This window comes from Oryzias melastigma, linkage group LG8 (genome assembly GCF_002922805.2).
Source record: "Oryzias melastigma strain HK-1 linkage group LG8, ASM292280v2, whole genome shotgun sequence".
NCBI classification, from domain to species: Eukaryota; Metazoa; Chordata; class Actinopteri; order Beloniformes; family Adrianichthyidae; genus Oryzias; species Oryzias melastigma.
Genome location: NC_050519.1, coordinates 21,765,694 through 21,784,640, shown reverse-complemented (window position 1 = coordinate 21,784,640; position 18,947 = coordinate 21,765,694). Strand labels below are relative to the sequence as shown.

The following is an 18,947-nucleotide window of genomic DNA, read 5'->3' as shown; positions in this document are numbered from 1 at the left end:
CCAATGTCCCATAGATTTCTACTGAGAAATAGATAGCTATTACTCAGCCGTTCTTGCTCTGATAATTTCTTCTTAACATCTTCTTTCTAATTCTATTTTTTATATAGATGTTTTTTCCTTATCGCCAGTTATTCAAGTTATAAACTGACCAATCAGATGCCTCAGCAGATGCTTTGTCCAGTGATTAATCTATATCTATGGATTTGACATCCCTTACCCTTGTGCTATTCGAAGATTTTTCATCTTCACTAGTATCTGTGGCAGATATTAAATCCTGTCCACCTTTGTCATGGGAGGGATCACACATCAATATGAGGGAGGGGTCATCTGGACCCCATAAGAGAGCACATGGGTTAATGGGACAAAAACACACCTGTCAGAAGGGCTGTACGAGAAAAACTTGCAATGTCCAATATTATTGATCAATATTGTGATGACATCATGACTTGATATACAAGAATAACAAAACAAAAAAACTACTAATACATAATTTCATTTCACTGCAACAGTTTAATTTAAAAAAAAGCCAACATAACTCAAATTATACTTTGAATGACACTCGTCTACATAGGAGGCGAGCATCTCACATATAAGAGCTTCATCTGATTAGTCCAATGTGTGAGAGGCTCTATTTGATTGGTACCATGAGATTGTATACGTACGTGTGTGAACATTTATGATAACCATTCATCATAAATCATCTTTTGCGATGTGCGTATTGCACAGGTTGTTGTTGCAATGGCGATAAATTTGGGATTTATTGTGTCAGTTATGAAGAGAGAAAGGCCTTTGTTCATTGATTTTAATGAACTGTTTGCTTTTGTTTGTTTTTGTATGATTTGTATGTTAGTAGGGGGATTTTATAATAGTATTACTATAGTTTTTATTCCTTTATTTGTTTTATGTAAAGCAGTTTAAGGTGTTCTGCAACAGGAAAAGACCTTTATGAATAATGGTGAATTTGAATTAAACAGTAACAAACATCTGTCATCCCCATTGACTGTATATGAGAGCTGGACTGAGTGACTCCTCCCCCCTGATGTTCCAAACAAGAAGTACCAGCTGGCTCCGAGAATTTAAAATCCCATAGACTTTTATGGAGAAATAAACTAAACAGCTTTTACTCAGTGGTTTTATTTGTCAGAATAACCATTCTTAAGGTGATATCGTTTTTTGTTTTTGTCACATTCTCTTGATCATTTTTTTTCTGCAGTTCAAGGTATTCAAGTCACGAACTGATGCATCAGTAGAAGTAGGTGGAGCCAATCGACCGATTTTGTGAAGTCCGCTTTTAAGTGTTAGGAGTGGGAATCGTACCCTCATTCGGCCTCTTGCACCACGTGTCAAAGTCAAGGCCCGGGTAATCATATCCAGCCCTGCAGATCATTCTATTTATTATTATTAATGAGCAGATGTTATCTTGCACTTATTTCTAACTTGCAAAATTTTGACAAAATGTATTTCTAAGGAGAGTGAAATACTGAAAGTTATTTAAAGGGGCCCTACCATGAAAATTTTACTTTTTGAGTTTTTAAATACATTTTACTGTTCATTCCTAACTGTAAAGAACCCCAAAGCGGCATTTTGATCTGTTCATGCATTTAAATTCAGTTTACAGCATTCACACTAGCATCATCACAGGTAATGCTGTATATCTAGTTCATAATTATGTTAAAAAGTTACAGTTTTAAAGGTTTAAAAATGCAGTTTTTTAGTGTTCAAAGAATGTTTATCCTGTTGGGCCCGAGAACTAAGGTGTGTTTTAGGTTTTGGCCCCTTGTGTGATTGAGTTTGACACTCCTGTCTTATACAGTCAATGGTCGCACCTTTAAAATAAAAATTCCCTTTGATTAAGTTAATCACCTGGTGAAGTGACCTGGATCCATTACTTTTCATGGCAACGAGTTTCAGGAGGTAGAAAATATCACACTAGCAAAGACAAAAAACTGATGTGAAATGAGGTTAAATATTCCCGACAGCGTGAAAATCGATACTATCAGACATCTTGTCTGTTTCCATCGGATTCCCACTAGTCGACAGTTCAGCCAATCTCAAAGACTGCAGGAATTTTTATGCGTCATTAAAAAAAAATCCCCAAAGAGTTTATGAAACAGACATCAATTTGAAGCGATGCAGCAGCTGCGACAGATTTGATGACACTGCAGCCTCTAAAGGACAGAGTTCAACGAAAAACAGAGAAACTCTGCGACAGCTCCTTCAAACAAACGTGTGACACCAAAAAAGTTCAAGACAAACTTTTCTCAGGTGAAGCGGTTCTTGTGGTTCTTCACACACAGCCCCCCCCCCCATGCCTTGTCCAATCCTCTCGTACACAAAGTATTTGGTTTGTTTCTGTATATTCTAGCTCAATTATGTAATTTAGCAGCCGTGCGTGTTCCGTCTCCACGGCAACAGCACAACATATCGGCAACTGCAGAGCCGCACTGGGGGCCGCTGGCGCTGCTGAGGTCTTGTCAAAGAATAATCCATGCCAGAGGTGACATGAGTGAAGGCGGAGTGAAGCGGGAGGAGGCGACACACATGCAAACACCAAAAATTTAAAAAAAAATTAAAAAAGAAAGAAATCATCCACAAATTGACAAAGACAGACACAACCGCGTTTTTCCCTTTTCTCCTCTCGCCCCTCGCCTTCCTTCTGAGCGCGCACACACTGGATATCCTCCCATTCTTCTTGGCTGGAGCCTCCCGTGGCAATAGCGGCAGGAATCCATTCTCCACGGATGCTGGGACAGCTGTGCCGACGCTGAATGAGACACAGTTGGGTCTGCCTCTCTCTGCATGCGGCTCCAGATAAAAACTACATGCTACTTAATTCAAATCTATATTGTCCGCTGCCAAGACGCTCCGGGCTCATCTCATCTTTGTGCTCGCCACCAAAGAAAACACTGGATTTCTGAGCAAAAATGAGTGAGTTTTGCCATAAATGAGCCCCCGCTGAGGTGGGATGGCCTCCCATCCTCGGCTGACAGGAACCACAGAGGAAGTGACATGAGGTAGGAGAAGAACCTGACACATCTCGTCAGTACTTCTGACTGCAGAAGGCTGAAGAACAAATCTGATGGTGTTTCGTTTTGGAGATTCCTGGCAGAAATGGAAGACAGGTGTTGTGAGGCGGCTTGTGGCCTCGCGACCTCTGGGTGTCCTGAGAAGAAGGAAAGACTGCTTGCACAGCATCCTGTGCGCTCCGCTTCAAGAAAGCCAATGACTGTAGCCGTGCGGCATATGCTTTGAGTTCAGCCCGCTGTCTGAAGGCCAACCGCAGAGTGCTTTCCTGGCCGCTGCATCGCTTTGCCTCTCAAATATTCAGAGGATATTACTTCTCCTTGATGTTTAGCAAGTTCAACCACAATGTATACAAAGTCATGGCAATTAAAGCTGCGTGCAGCTCAAGCAGAACCCACGGTGATATGATCACTTCATTTACCTTTGTGGGAATCTCATTCTGGCAGTAATCAAATCCCCACAAACTGACGTTGGAGCCCGCTTACAAAGCAGAACTCCCGGGCCGGGCCGGGCCCTCTGTGTAGGCCTTTACGGTCCAGATTTGTTCTGTGGCCGGTCAGGGAGGGGGTTTGATCCACACAACAGCTGCTCCGACTCAAGCCATGGGAAGAGATGGGGTGACGGGAGAAGTGGGGGAGGGAAGACAGTTCCGAAAATCAGTAACGTCCGTGCTGCAGAACCTAAACGTTACCGAGGTCGACCCAGCTCACCACCAAAAGCTGATCTGTTTACCTCTTCATGGAGGGGGAGGGGATGCTAATATTCATCCGTTAAAATTAAAAATAGCTTTCAAAACACAACAGTGTGCTTTAAAAATGGTTGTGTTACTGACGATGAAGCGATTCTGAGAGGTCCACAGCGCTCTGTCAAAATGTTTGGTTAGATGTTTTTTTGAAGAAGTTAGTGAAGCTAACGTGTAGCGGTGTTTTGTTTTGTTTTTACGTGTTACTAACAAAGTTAGTATAGTCATACTAATGTTTGTTGTAGTGGTATCAGTCTGTGATTGTACTGTTTCAAACAAGGTTGGGACTTAAAAAGATAATGACGCTGATGCAGCTAACACTTTTTTTAAACTTCTAATGGAGCTAATATGTAGCTTTTTTAACATGTTACTAACAATGTTGGGAGTTAGCATAATCTCAGAAACAATTGTTATATTGGTATATGTCTGTGAGTTGGGAGTTACACGTATCGTGAAGTTGCTAACAATGTGGCACGTCTGACTGTTTTTTTGTTCACCTGTTGAGAAGTTTGGAAGTTAGTGTCGTCACTATAATATTTGATTTTTTTGTTGTCTGTTGTTTTATTGGTTGTAAACAAAGATGGGAGTAACAGGTATTGTGGATATGCTAACCTAACATAGCTGATTGCTTTAACGTAGCTAACATGTAGCAGTGTCTGACTTTTTTTTTTTTTTACGTGTTACTTATAAGGTTGGGAGTTAGCGTGATCACAATAACGATTGTTTTTAGTGTTGTAAGTCTGCTTTTTTACATATCACAAACCAGATTGGTGCTATTTTAAAAATGCTAATGCTAAAACAAAAAACACAGTCCAACACCACTACATTTTAACAGTGTTGGACTGTGTTTTTTGTTTTTAAGGTTTACTACCAAGGTTGGGAGTTAGCATAGTCACTATAACGTTTGTTGTTTTACGTGTTGCAAACAAATATGGAGTTACAGATATTGTTGGTATGCTAACCTAACGCAGCTAACTCTGTTAATGTAGCTAACGTGTAGCAATGTCGGACTGTGATTTTTTTTTTTTCGAGTTACCACCAAGGTTAAGAGTTAGCATCATCACAATAATGATTGTTTTAGCTGTATAAGTTCTTGCAAATAAGGTTGGGAGTTACAGGTATCGTGAAGTTGCTAACAATGTGGCTAATCTGTGGCACGTCTGACTGTTTTTTGTTCACCTGTTAAGTTTGGAAGTTAGTGTGGTCACTATGTTTGATTTTGCGCTGTCAGTCTGTTGTTTTATATATTTTGTAAACAAAGATGGGAGTTACAGGTATTATAACGCAGTTAACCCCTTCAACCTAGCCAATTGTAGCTGTGTTGGAGTGTGTTTTTTTTCTTGTTACTAACAAGGTTGAGAGTTAGCCTAATCACAGTAACATTTGTTCTTGTGATATCAGTCTGTTTTGTGTCAAACAGGGTTGGGAGTTACGTGAAAATGCTAATGGGCTAACACTTCTAACCGGGCTAGCACCTTATAGTTACAAATTCCTAAATAAATCATTCATTGACGCTGCGCATTATCATTCCGCACATCCTATAGTGCAAAAATTACATTAAAGATAAGAATGGATTTTTTAAAAAGTGCTATAAATGATCTTAGTCTAAATTAACTGAGAGGTTTTTTTGACCAATAAGAGAAACTTTTCTGGAAATTTGCAAACGTATTAACCGATTATGAATGAATTCAAAACTATGAAGATGGATTCTTTTAAACTGAATGTGTGAAAATTGCACATAGGCCTACGTAACTTTTTTAATGTCTACCAGAATCCTTTAGCTTTTGCAAGTGTTTGTTTTCTGTCTGAAACGGATTTTTCAGCAGAATTCAGAATCTGTGGCCAAAATGAGGAAGAACTAGAAGAACTCTTTCCTGTTTTACTTGAACTTAATTATGGCTAAACCCTTAACTATATTCTTACAAACTCTCATTCTTTGCAATCAAGGTTCACTAAGCTCCAATGTTCATTTTGGCCTTCCAAAAAAAAAAAAAAAACGCGTCCTGGATGCGCCCCTGTCTCGGTGACGCACGAAAACTGTAATCCTTTGGAGTCATTCAGCGCGTAAAAAGCAGGATAAAGCCTTTTGGGGGTTGTGACTATTAGTCCGAAATAATTACAGGTGGAAAAAATAATCCACAATGGGCAGCTTTAGAGGATCTGTCCGCTAATTGGCGGATTTTTCTCTCTGAGCGCGTTATTAAAATTAGACGGATTTCTCCGGTAAAACCTGAACTTATGTTCCAATGAAGGATTTTTTTTTTCATACTGTGAGGATCATCATAAGAGTCTTTATATTTGCATCTTCTCCTACCCGGAGCAGCTATTCCAGGTGGAGAGGAGCGCGCCTGCAAGTGGCGCAGCGAGAGGAGCGCAAACATGGAGGAAAAACTGAAGAGGAAAGAAAGGACAAGAGACAAAAACAACACACAGACACCTAATGCCGAATAAACAGCGACTTCACAGGACTTACCACTAAGGCATTGTTTAGAAGGTGAGTGGGGTAATACTTTAGTGTCGGGAGGGTGTTAGGAGGCGAGGAAGAGCAGGGGTCAGCGTCCAGGCGGGCACAGGGGGTTTGGGGTTGGGGGGGGCAGAGGGAAGGAACATGTTAAAACGGCGCACCAGAGAAAGAGAGGTGAGAAGACAGCTGGAAACACAGAGACCATGAAAATATCATGAAAAAAGACACACACAAAAAATGCTGCGTCACTGCTGGCCTAAGAGGAGCGCGCGCACAGCTGCAAGCCGACACACAAAAATGGTTGGTGGATTATCAGGACGTATGAAAACAAGGCGAACAACAGTTTAAGCGCGTGATGGATGCACCTTCACACATGCACACAGGCCTGTCTCTTCACTCCCCTCCAGACGGCCGTTTCCATCACTCCTCGCGTCCTTTCTGCTTTTCTTTTATCTCATTATCAGCTGCACTTTACGCACGGAGCTACTCGGTAATGTGCGCGCGTGAGGTGGAAGAAGGTCTCCTTCACGCACGCTCAAGTGTGCAAAAGGAGAATATTTTTAGGCCTGACGCCCCACGCTGGGCTGCCTTTTCTGCCATTTAGTTTAGCTCAAATGTATCCAATAAAAACAAGAATATTCTATTTTATTTCCATTTATCATATTAGGAACAAAAACGCACCAAATAGGAAAAAGAAAAAATAACCCTCACGTCCTTCCTGAACTAAAACAGCACACTTTAAGATTTTTCTGTGGTATAAAAATGTATTTTTTTACACATTTCTTCTTGTTGAGTCCAACTGGAAACCTGAGATGCGCCTGCAGAGGAGCCGAGGACATCCTCGCAGAGCGGAGCCAAGCAAAGGAGCCAGCAGTGAGTGACGCATCAAACCGAGGCCGGACAGTCCCAAAAAACCCAAAGAGGACCTATGAGAGTGAAGCTTTTGCAGTTGGATTGCCCCTCTAAGCTTGTGGAAGTAAAATGGGACAAGTTGAAGCATAATCTATTTTTAATGTATAAAAAGGGAAAAAATCCAATAAACGTTAATTTATTGCAATGCTTTAGCTATTTTAGAAGCAAAACACACATTTTAGAAACAAAAAAATATTTCCTAAAATATGTTTGCAATAAAGGTGCCTATAAATAAAAGTAGCACGTGACCACCCCCTTTCAGTTGATTCAAAGTTTAAAAGTTTCCCACTCAAAACTGGGACTTTCTGCTCCATTTTCTATCTATTTACCCTGAAATCGCTCTGATGCTCAAGGACAAATGGAACCATCGTGTCTTCAATTAACCTGGAGCCTCACGTGCTGCGTTCAAGTGCACAAACACTTCACAGGAACAGTGTCGCTGGATGGGAGTTATTACGCGCGCCTCACGCGGCTCTCCGTCCCAAACAAAAGCTGGTCCCTGAAGGCGGCAGTGCGCGCCCCGCTCCCCCCCGCGCTCACACCCCTTCTGCCCCGGCCAAAAACACCCCCTTCACCCCCACCAGCTCCAGCCCGGACGCTCGGAGAACTCCAGCGGTTCATTTAGAAACTTTTTCTCTGGATTTCCCGGCGCGCCGCGCTCTCCTCCTCTCTTTTCTTCCTCCTCCTCCTCCTCTTCCCTCTCATTAAAAATATGAAATACATTTTAGGAAAAAGCGCCATTTTTGCCTTAAATCACCATGTGCGCCGCAAACGCACCACAAGCCGCGAGCGGAGTGGAAGTTTGAGAGAATCCGAACCCAAATGGAAATCAGAGACAGGAACAGCGCATGCAGAAGGGGGAAATCCTCAAGAGGAGTTCTGGCGGCTCCCGAACCGAACCGAGACCGAAGAGAAGGCGGTTTACCTGTGTCAAGCAGTACGGGGAGTACATGGCTGTTCAACTGGGAGGACTGGAGAGCTTATTCGAGTTGGATGGAAGCTCGGGATTGTGCCGCATTGCAATCGTTTGCCGTCCTGTTTCTCTCAGTCCATGCTGCTGCAGCTTACAGTAACCCCGCCTAGAAAGTGAAAGCTTGCACAAACTTTCAGCGAAAAACTTTCTCCCCCCACCTCCCCCCCGCTTTTTTTTTTAATCGCTTTCCTCCCCGCAGCCACGTCTCCCGAAATCCCGACGACGCGCACTCACGACGGGAGTTCGGGGTCCAGACTGGATCCAGATCTGGGGTTTGGTTCAAATCTTCCATAAGGCGCACTCCGCTCATGACGCACGCGCGCCTCGTGTGCCATGCTGGAGCTGCGTTTACTGGTGCCCCGCGCGCGCGTGCGGCGTTTGGAGGAGCACGCAGACAACTATCGGAGGGTGCGTGGCGCGCATCCGAAACACGTAAACGCACCATCAAAAAAACATGAAACACTAGATATACTTGAAACAAAGTACCTGAACTTCACTTTAACTGTAAAATTCAATATGAAATAAACAAAATTGGGTTAATTTTACCCCAACTCTGACATTCAACTTTTTAACTCAGAAAAAAACATGAATTTGGTTCAAATTAACACAAACATTAGTAATCCTTCAAAAAAGCATATCCCAGCAGTGGCGGACTGAACAGTATGGGGGCCCCGAGAGAACAATAACGTGGGATCCTCTGCATCTCTTTATTTAAAAAAAAACTTATTGGTTCCACTTTAGACATTGTCAATGTCAAGAATTTATGTTTTTTATAGGAATTTAAAACATACATTCACACACACACACACACACACACATATATATATATATATATATATATGAATATAGCTGACTGTTGATGGAATAGTCCATTGCTACACAGGAACAGGGGTGAACAAAACACTTTGACATGAGAAGTCTTACGTTATTTCAATACACTGTGAAAAGTGAACCGTCGAATCAACTAACAAAAGTTCTGTAATATGTTACGTTTAAAAATATTCGTTTTTATTAAAGTAAATACTTGAGTTAAGCAAACCATCAGCTTTAAATTTTGATTTAACAAAAACTAATAATTTGATAATTCTTCCAACACTTTACCTTTTCCTACCATTACCAAATGGTTAGTCCCAACAGGAAAATACCTAAAATTGAGTTGTAGAAATGACCCAAGTGTCTTAAGATTGTTTCAAAAATATTTAAATATTTTACCTCTGTTGATTCAGTCTGTTTCTGTCAGATTACTCTCATTTGAATGTGTACTTTTTACTTTAAAGGGGGCATACCACGATTTTCTTAAGCCTTTCAGAATGAACTATATCCATATATATGATCATATATTACCTCTGGAACACTAAAAAACATATTATTAATGAAATATTCGTTATTTTTTGTGTGTTTTTCCTACCCGCCTGCCGCTGTGTATGGGCGTCGCCCTTTTCATGACATCATCCTAGAGCCTTTGGCAACATGTCTGCATTTCTCCCACAAAAATAATCAAAAATTCTTCAGAGATAGATGCACATACCATATATGGTGGTTCACTTTCGGCTTATCCCTTTCGGGGTCGCCACAGCGTAACAGCACCCACTGTTTAGCATCAGTGATTTGGCAGAGTTTTTACGCCGGATGCCCTTCCTGACACAACCCTGTACTTGAGGGGCACAGGGACCCAGTTAGGCAGCAGCGTCAAGGGTCTTGCCTAAGGACCCAATCTGGGTGTGGATCAGTGGACAACCCTGGAATCGAACCCAGGGCTCCTGCATTGCCAGCCCTTCACCTATACGGTATTCTGATCACTGCCAGCTCTGTGGAGAAATTGAGTGTTGGTGTTAGACTGAGGGCGGAGCTGTCAGAGCAGACTCTTCCTGAAAGGGGCAGTCTCACTCTGTGACATCAGCTTGTGAGGACCTTCTCATTTTCGTGGGCTGCTGTTGACAGCGCAGGTTATTAGAGGATTACTCAGAAATGCATGAACTGATCAAAATACAGCTTTGGGGTTCTATATTGTGAGGAATGAACAGTATGATACACTTAAAACCTCAAAAAGTTGGTTTTACTGGTATGGTCTCTTTAATATGAATCTGAAGTGTGCTGTAGTGGACTGGAACCACCCAGAATGGCACCAGCTTTGGCCAACAGTGGCTGGGATAGGCTCCAGCAACCTTGTGACCCCAACAGGGATTTTGAAAAAAAGGTGGTTGTTAAAGACCTACTCCAATAAAAATTGTGTTTTAATATGTTCTTGTGGCATTTTCTGGATGATTTAGGACATATGTAAAGAAATTTAGGCTTAAATTTGCATTTTCTGAGTATTTCTTTATTCAAATGAGAATCAGACGAATAAATGCAGCTTCAAAAGGTTATATTTGTGACAGAAAATATGTTGATCTTCCTGCTCCGCTCCATTCTGATCATCCACTTCCAGACAAATAGATCCCTGAACGTCTTTGTTTTCCTTGGAAACTTGATCTAAACTGTACGACTGGATAGCTCTGATACTGCTCAACGTTTTTGTTGCATCGCTAATGTTTGATGGGGGACTTGTTGGGAATTGGGGGCGGGCTTAGCCCTCATCAATGATCCCACCCACAGCTCAGAGGTGAATTTCTAATGAATTCCTGCTGCTCTGCAGAAACTATGTCCTAGAAAACGTATTTTTTTATTTTGGCTAAAACAGCATACTCATAATGACCAATGACAAAATGGATCAAGAGATAATCAGAGTGGGACTTTCAGTACTTCTACTTTTTCTTTTTACTCTCTGATGTTGATGTGCAGACTTCTTGCATGGGAGTCAAATATAAAAAAGTCACTGCAAAAATATTTTTGAAGATGGATCCGTTTTTCAGCGAAAGTTTCAAATGTGGATTTCTCCTTGAATCTGTTTGAATCAATGCGTCCTCACATCCCGGCTGCAACGCTCGACTCTATTTATTTACTGAACCATATTTGACCCAGTCTGCGAGCCACAACTGCAGCTTCAAAGCCAGTGAAGTGAGTCCAAGCCAAACACCGACTCCAGCGCTCACGAGGAAGTCGAAACACAGCAAACAGTGAGGACAGACGTATAATCACCGCCTCCGAGCTGAATCTAAATACTATACTGGGACGTGTCAGACATAGACGGGCCTCCCACACGCAAAGCAAAGCTGAGTGATTCATACGAAAGTCAAAAAGTGACATTTTTCTGCTGCTCTGATGGGACTTTAGGTGAGAAGGAAACAAAGGGGGAATAAGGAGCTGTCCGTCCAACGCTGCAGATTTATGAGGCCTGATGCTCGAAATTTTTCAAAAGAGAGCCGGCCTCCTTGTTAGGACTGGGCATCAATAATAATTTCCAGAAATGATTCAATTCAATTCACAAGAGCCTGGATCGATTTCGTTTTTTCTTTTTTTCTTTTTTTCTTTTTTTTATTCTTTTGATACTCTTATTTCAATTCAATTACATTTTGAGTTTACACATTTATACACATTTGTTTACAAATACATGAATAATCTGCTATATGTTTTTAATATATTTACATTAATCTGATCCAGTTCACAAACTGTAAAATATATCAGTGAAATAATGAGATTCTTAATATCATACAGTGTTACATGGTTTCTCTAAAGGAGAGAAAAATATTCAGATCATATTCAGATCATTAACAGGGCCGGCCATGGGCATAAGTGACCTAGGCAGCCGCCTAGGTCGCCATCTGCTGAAGGGGGCGCCAGGTTTTAAATAGTTTAACAGACAACTCAATTTGTGTAAAAATGTTAAAAAAACATAATAATTTTGCATTTTGATAGTAGATCTAGTAGAAAGTCTGAAGTAGTGTTATATCTATTTAAATAGTCATGTGATTTATTGTTACTTGAGGATTCCTAATGATCTGAATCTATGTTGGAAAAATATAAATATCTGATCTTAGGTTACAAACCGGATAATGAGGATACATCTTAAGGAAATAGTAAGGTCGAGCCGGGGTGGGATTATATAAGTTCACTTCCTCCCACTCCCTTATAGGCAATCTCTTAATGTCTAGTTATCCTGTGTTTGACATGTCTTTATGGATGTTGATTGATTATATTGCACATGATTTTTTTTCTTCTCGATTGCTTGAAATAAACAATTTGTAATCTAATCTAATCTAATTAAAAACTATGAATAAAATAATTCAAAAGTTTGACATGATCAATAATCTTACCTGACGCAGCTCCTGTCGATGCTAGGCGGGGGGAGGAGGAGGGGTGCGCTGTTTTATCTGTTAGTGTTTCTTTAAAACTTTAAGAATGAAAAAGCAACAAAGCAAGCCCTCAGGGGCAGCATTACGGTCAAAAAGGGAAGGAAGAGAAGGATAAAAACGCACTCAGAGCAGAGGTTTGTCTGTTTTATTTACATTCATTTGCTAGGAAATTAACCCCCACCCCCATTTCAGTGGAAAAATACTTGTTTTTGGTCGGAAAAGAAGAATTTAACCGGCAACCTAGTCTTTATTTTTCTCATCCTCTCTTTAAACACTTAATAATAGAAATACTTAAACCTTAAACACTGGAGATGCCTGTTAAAACATCCACCATGCAAAGAGAAATATAAAATAATGTTACTGCGTTGGATAGTGTCACCACCTCCATTGCAAAGGTTGAAGGTTTGCGTTCTGGCTATGGAAAATTATTATTGTGCAAAAAAAATGATAGGATTATTATTTAATTCTTGAGAATTAAAATTAAACAAATACTTGTTTTAACATCTTACAGGCAGCGACAGTGTTTCTTTTCTGTCTGCAGTGATAATTGTGGGGGTGGGGCGCAGAAATCAGATTTCGCCCAGGGCGCCATGCGGCCCATGGTCAGCCCTGATTGTAAACATTGTTCTGCCTCTCCTGGAGAGCATTTCAGTTTGGCCACTAGGTGGTGATCGCGTGCAATAGCATTACACCTTATTCCAGAATAAGAAGACAATTTGAGGGAAAAATGGTGCTTTAGACCACAAATGGCTACTTTATAAAATATTTCCTTAATAGAATTCGTAAAATTCATGCCTGTGAGTTTATAAAGATGATTATTTACGTCGACTGAGCGTTAGCATTAGCTGCCTTATGGGAAATTCCATTAAACGTTAGCATCAAGCTAGCTTTACGTCGAATTGATTTATATCTTTAATGAATTGATTATAAGGTTCAAATTGATTTTATCAACCCAGCCCTACTGCTGCTGGAGAGGGAGACCGCGTGTGGCTGAAGCCGCCGTCACGCGGGGTTTCAATCGCCGGCATTCCTCTCTGTAATCACCCTGGCAATATGCAAACTCTGGACGCACCGCGACTCTTTCGTCCCAGGCAGGTGGACAAACTTCACAACTGTCACCAGCTTTCTTGCAGCGGGGGCAAAAGGTCACGGCGAGGGACGGGCGCTCCTTTTTACAGTGCTAGCTCGCATGCAGCGCACACAGAAAGCCTCCTCTGCTGCGGCTCCTTAAACGAGCCACACATTTAGTGGTCTGTGTGAGTAAATCTCTCATTAACTAACACATGGCAGAGCCATATGCTGTGGTTGGTGGGTCTGCTGTGGTCCTGCTTTTTCACACGCTTGGAATATACATATTTACCACTGCTGCAGCTCTGCAGCAGCTCCCCCCCTCCGCCTGCTGCACACTCGCACCACAACTTTCATTAACCGACGGCGGGCCCTTCCAGAGTCTCTGCGGCCGCAGTGTCAACAACTGCAGCTTCAGGCGTTTGGAGCAGGTTAAACGAGGATGAGGAGAAACCACGGCACACCTGCCCGCCGCTCGCCGAGCGCGGAGGGAGGCGGGATCCCGGGGAGATAAGCGGAGGTGCGGTTGGCCCTCAGCAGATGTCGCCGCTCAGTGTTGACATTTCTGTGTTTTTGCTGTGAGCGGCGCTCAGCTGACGGGAACCCCCCCCCCCTGTTTTACCGAGTCGTTCTCCAGACAATCTGAGCTCTAAGAACACCAAACCAGAGAAGTAAAACCAGAGCTGCCCTGCAACCAAACACAGGAAACACTCTGGTTTGGTCCCAAGATAGCTCGGAAATGTGTCAGAAAGATAAAAAAAAACTCAATAATTAATTTATTTATTTTAGCAAATGTCTAAATGAAGCTGATCTTTTGAGATTTATATAAATTAAATAACTTTATTTATTTAGCATTTAACAACTCCTGTCAGTGTACCAAAGTAGTTCACAATAAAAGAAAGAAGGTTATAAAATAGGCAAATTAAGAACAAAATTTTAAAAAACAGGATAAAATTGCAAAAGCAGTCTGCAGTAAAATACATAATTATATTATAAATTTGAAGCACAAACAAGATACACTATTTTTTTTAGCATTTAATCAAATGAAGAAAGGTAAAAAGAAAACACAACAACAAACATCCTTAGTGGAAAAAACTGAGCTTATAGTCAGATAAAAAAAATACTTTTAGACTTAAAACGAAATTAATATTAAAAAAAATCTAACAAATACCTAAATAAATGATCAGATATTATCAGTTGTACTGAACACTTCTAAATTTTAAATGAACTTTTTATTAATCTTGCATATTTTACATTCTTTTTTTTTTAAATATTTGATTTTATGTAAATTTAAATATATTTAACGGTGTTTGTTTGTCTTCAAATATTACAAATACAGTTTTTTTTTGCAAATTTTCAGTTTTACACAGCATTTTTTATTTTTTTATTTTTCATTTTTGTAATTGTTTTTCTGTCTGCTGTGAAATCTCCTCTTAAAAAGGCAAATATTGTTCGACACACATTTTTTTTAAATGTTGCAAAAAAGGAATTAAACTTTTTTTTCCTTCTTTAAAATCTTGTTGTAAAATAATTTATTAAAAATCAGATTTGAGCAAAAAAAATAAATAAATAAATAAAAGCCAAAATTTTTAATCCTACTTTGACTCAAAATTATTTTTCACATTAAAAAGTTGCGTTTTGAAGCCTAAAAATGAGTTAAAGATTTTCGTTTTAATTGTTTGTCTGGTGATGCTAAATCTTTATTTGTATTAACAGAAATTACAACAAGAACAAAAAAACAGAATTGATTTTTCGTCTTCTAAGATTATTCCGATGGGGATTCTCCCTTTTTTTTCTTCTAAGACAAACAATTAAGCAGAAATTTGAATTTTAGTTGCTATAAATATGAGTTTTACAGATTCAAAGACCAAAGCACAGAAAGGGGACGCTCCACGTCGCCATCAGGGGATCCCATGAGGAGCTGACGGTCTTGAACCCGCTGACCCCCCTAGATTCTACCACCCCCCACCTCATCTGAAAAAAACTCTTCACCTTACCGACCGAACTGCTCAGTTACAGCGGGACCGGTTCATTTCTGTCCTCCTGAGACACACGATACGCCGTAGCAACCCAGATTCTCTGGGAGACTTGGCATGGGCCTGAGCTCTGGAAAACAAAGAGCGCAGCCTAGAAAAAGTGGCTCCCACCTCATTAACCACTTTCAGCTCCTCCACCCCCCCCACGCAGTCTGTGGACTTCACCGGCTCTTCCCTTTGCTTCACTCACTCTTAACCTTCCACTCCTCTACACGGCGCTGAGCATTAGCAGGAATTCTCACTCTCCCACGTGGCGAGAAGTGAAGATTTTTTTTTCTTTTTTCGGTTCATGTGTGGAAATAATAATTGTAATGGTTTGCAGCTGAGTGGGGGGAGCCTTGAATGACATTATGATTGTGGAGCAATTACCAAGAGAGTTTGAGCAGACAGTGAAATGACTTCAACAACACATTTAGGCCAACAGACGCACGAATGAAGAAGAAACACATTCAGAAAAGGCCAAAAGTGGAAGCGTACCCTGTAAGAGTCTGACACCACGAAGCACTCAGGCATCCCAGGACCTCGGGAGGGCTCCTCGTTCATCAGGTAGGTTTCGTTAGCCTGAAACACAACATTCGTTCATTAGCCAACACTGTATTTAAGATCAGGGAACTTAAAAGACGCGGAAAAGCCGATTCCAAAGCTGCTAAAGCAGATTTCTGCCGTGAAAATCCTCCTCATCCTCCTTCTTGACCTATTTAAAGATCATCCTCAAGTCTTTCCACCACCAGATAACTCCTTTCATCTTTACAATCTGCACGTGCACATGGCTGCTGGCGTGCGCGGCCCTCCCCGTGCCCATATGCCGCGCAGACCTGAGGCCCGGCCTGGCCTGACCCGGCCCAGCATGGCCCTGCTCGCCATTCGGTGAGCGAAGCATTTAGCTCAGAACACAAAAGCATTTCCTGCTCTTGCTATTTCACCTGCACGCTCGCTTTCACTGAATCAGCACAAAGCATCCAGGCGGGGGCATTCTGCACACATTCAGCGCAGACCTCAGGCCGCACGTCTGCCCCCACGCAGACCACGGCACTGCCCGGAAAAAGTGTTTACACGGAGCCCCCTTTCAGCGCAGTTCATTTGTATGCGGCGACACGCCAGGCCCTGAATGAGCATCGACTCCTTATTGAAGCCAACTCAGGCAGCCGGGCCAGACAGCAGAGACGGGAGGAACCCGAAGGCTGGAGATCGGGGTCAGGGTGCAAGTTCGGCTTGGCTCCTCTGCTGGTTCATAACTTCATGACTGAAATAAATTCTGTTTCTTCTGGATAAATCTGTTCTGGGAGTGGAGGGAAACTTTTAGGCTTTTTGAAAATCCTGTTTTTAAAATGTCCTTTTTCTGATGATGGAGGACAAACCAGAAATCACTGTTTTCCACACTTCAAAACATTAATTTGTTCAAAACAAAGACTGTATGTTTTAAAATCTAGAGTCTTATGGATTCATTCTGATTGTGTTTACTGATGTTAAAGAAATTTTGAGAGGAACTTCGTCTAAGTATTTGATGAGGTGTTGTTGTGAATACACTAACGTGGCTAACGTCCAGCGATGTTGGAATGTTTCAACGTCCAAACTTTAATCCCTAACTGCTAAACAAGCTATACGGTGCAGGAGTATCTAGTACCTTCAATTTGGACACGATGCTCACGACTACTGCTCTACACCGATTTCATGAAGTGAAAATCTAATCAATACGAGCATTTTTATTTATGACTCCACTGTGTTCTGATGATACAAACGTTGAGAGTTTATTTCAATTTTTTTTTTTTCAAAAAGTGTTCAAATGCAATGCATTGTGGTCTATATTCTCCAATTTAGTGAGCATCAATGAAGACTGATTTTTCGCAAAGACTTCTGGGAAATTACTGTTTTACACTTTTGGAATTGTAGATTTGGATAGCACTACAGAGAGTAGTGAGTATCCAAGGAATTCAGACATAGCCTGTGTTTTTTTCCATCTGTTACTAACAAGGCTGGGAGTTAGCGTAGTCACAGTAATGTTTGTTTTAGCAATATCAGTCTGGTTTTTATACATGTTCCAAACAAGGTTCTGAGTTGCAGGTATTGTGAAAACGCTAACGTGGCTAACACCTCTCTTGTGACTAACGTGTGACAGCGTCAGACTGTTTTTTAACATTTTACTAACAGGTTTAAGAGTTAACGTAGTCACAGTAATGTTTGTTTTATCGGTATCAGTCTGGTTTTTATACATGTTACAAACAAGGTTGGGAGTTACACGTTTTGTGAATATGCTAACGCGGCTAACGCTGCTAATCTGGCTAATGCGCAGCAAGTTACAAACAAGTATGGGAGTGAACGCAGTTAATAAAGTGACTGACTGATAGACACTTCTGAGCCATTTATTATTCAAATCGTTGTGAATTAGGAACAAATGAGAACACACAATTTGAAAGATTATATTCTTGCAATGGGAAGGGTGGGGGGGAATTGCTTTCCACAAATCAACTCAACTGAGTTAAGTCGAAGGCAAATTTCTAAAGAACTCCTGCCGCTCTATAGGAATTATGTCAAAGACAATGACACAGGTTTTCAAATGTTGGCTAAAACCGTCATAACCATAGTTCAAAGACAACTGGGACTGAAGTGGGGCTTAGGAGTCTGCAGGAACATTGAAGGTGTCTTTCCTCAAACAGTAATCCCGTTTTCTTCAGCTTGACTCTCAAGAGTGACAGACACCCATAAGAGGAACAAACTTCGGTTGGATGTGGGATCAACAGCTCAGAGGGAAACCAAACAGACACCGGCAGCTAACTTTAGCATTTGCATACATGCAGAGGGTGACATGGGGTTGCCCTTGAACAAAAACATGCAGAGACATAAACACACAACACTATATAAAGTCCCAGACTGGGGCTGACCGAGCTGCGGCGGGTGGCGCAGGCTATTCATATCCTCCAGAATGAGAGGTTACGGCCTCGTCTTTTCCCCTCTACCATCCACAGGAAGGACATCTGTGTGTGGCGTTTCATAGTGTTTGTGGCCAAAGGTCTCCGGCAGGTTGATTACCAAGAGCCTAACAGCAGTTTTCTTCAACTCACAATACGCTCGGCGTGAGTCATCCTCACAGCACATATATCTGGCTGGTTCAGCCTCAGCGCCCGACCTCTGCTGGTGTCACAGTTAATATGTGGGGGAACACTGGAGGAAAACCATTTGAAACCATTTATCCCACTAAATGATGCCTTCATCAAAATGACGGATGCTTTTCACTCTGCTGATTATCACAGAGGCGCATAAAAAAGTGGCAGGCGAGCGGTTCTTTAAGCTGCCTCCTCTTGCTGGCGTGTTTTAGTCGTTTCAGGATGAAAAATGACTTGCGGTGAATGGACAGTGGAGGTCTGGCCCAGTACTCAAATGCAGCAGTGCCTTTGAAGTATAGCTATATTTCACATTTTATAACAATGGATCACATGACCATCTGTGTGGATGCACAGGCCAACAGAGAATTAGTTTCCAATTCTGCTTTGTCTCACTG

At 41.4% G+C, this 18,947-nt stretch overlaps 1 protein-coding gene across 10 annotated transcripts in view; it reads right to left on the bottom strand.

Annotated features, from left to right (window-relative positions):
• nfixb (nuclear factor I/Xb) overlaps window positions 1–18,947 on the bottom strand; it is a 196,884-nt gene that overhangs the window by 162,447 nt on the left and 15,490 nt on the right. For 5 of the 10 annotated variants that reach the window (XM_036213371.1, XM_024271632.2, XM_024271635.2 and 2 more), the window contains exon 2: window positions 15,929–16,012. In XM_036213371.1, coding sequence (XP_036069264.1) covers window positions 15,929–15,994 — 66 coding nt within the window. In that variant the 5' untranslated portion in view covers window positions 15,995–16,012. Of the gene's footprint in view, window positions 1–6,239; window positions 6,276–8,067; window positions 8,588–15,928; window positions 16,013–18,947 lie in introns of those variants that run through there. The other 5 variants (XM_036213369.1, XM_036213368.1, XM_024271631.2 and 2 more) reach the window with 3 other exon arrangements.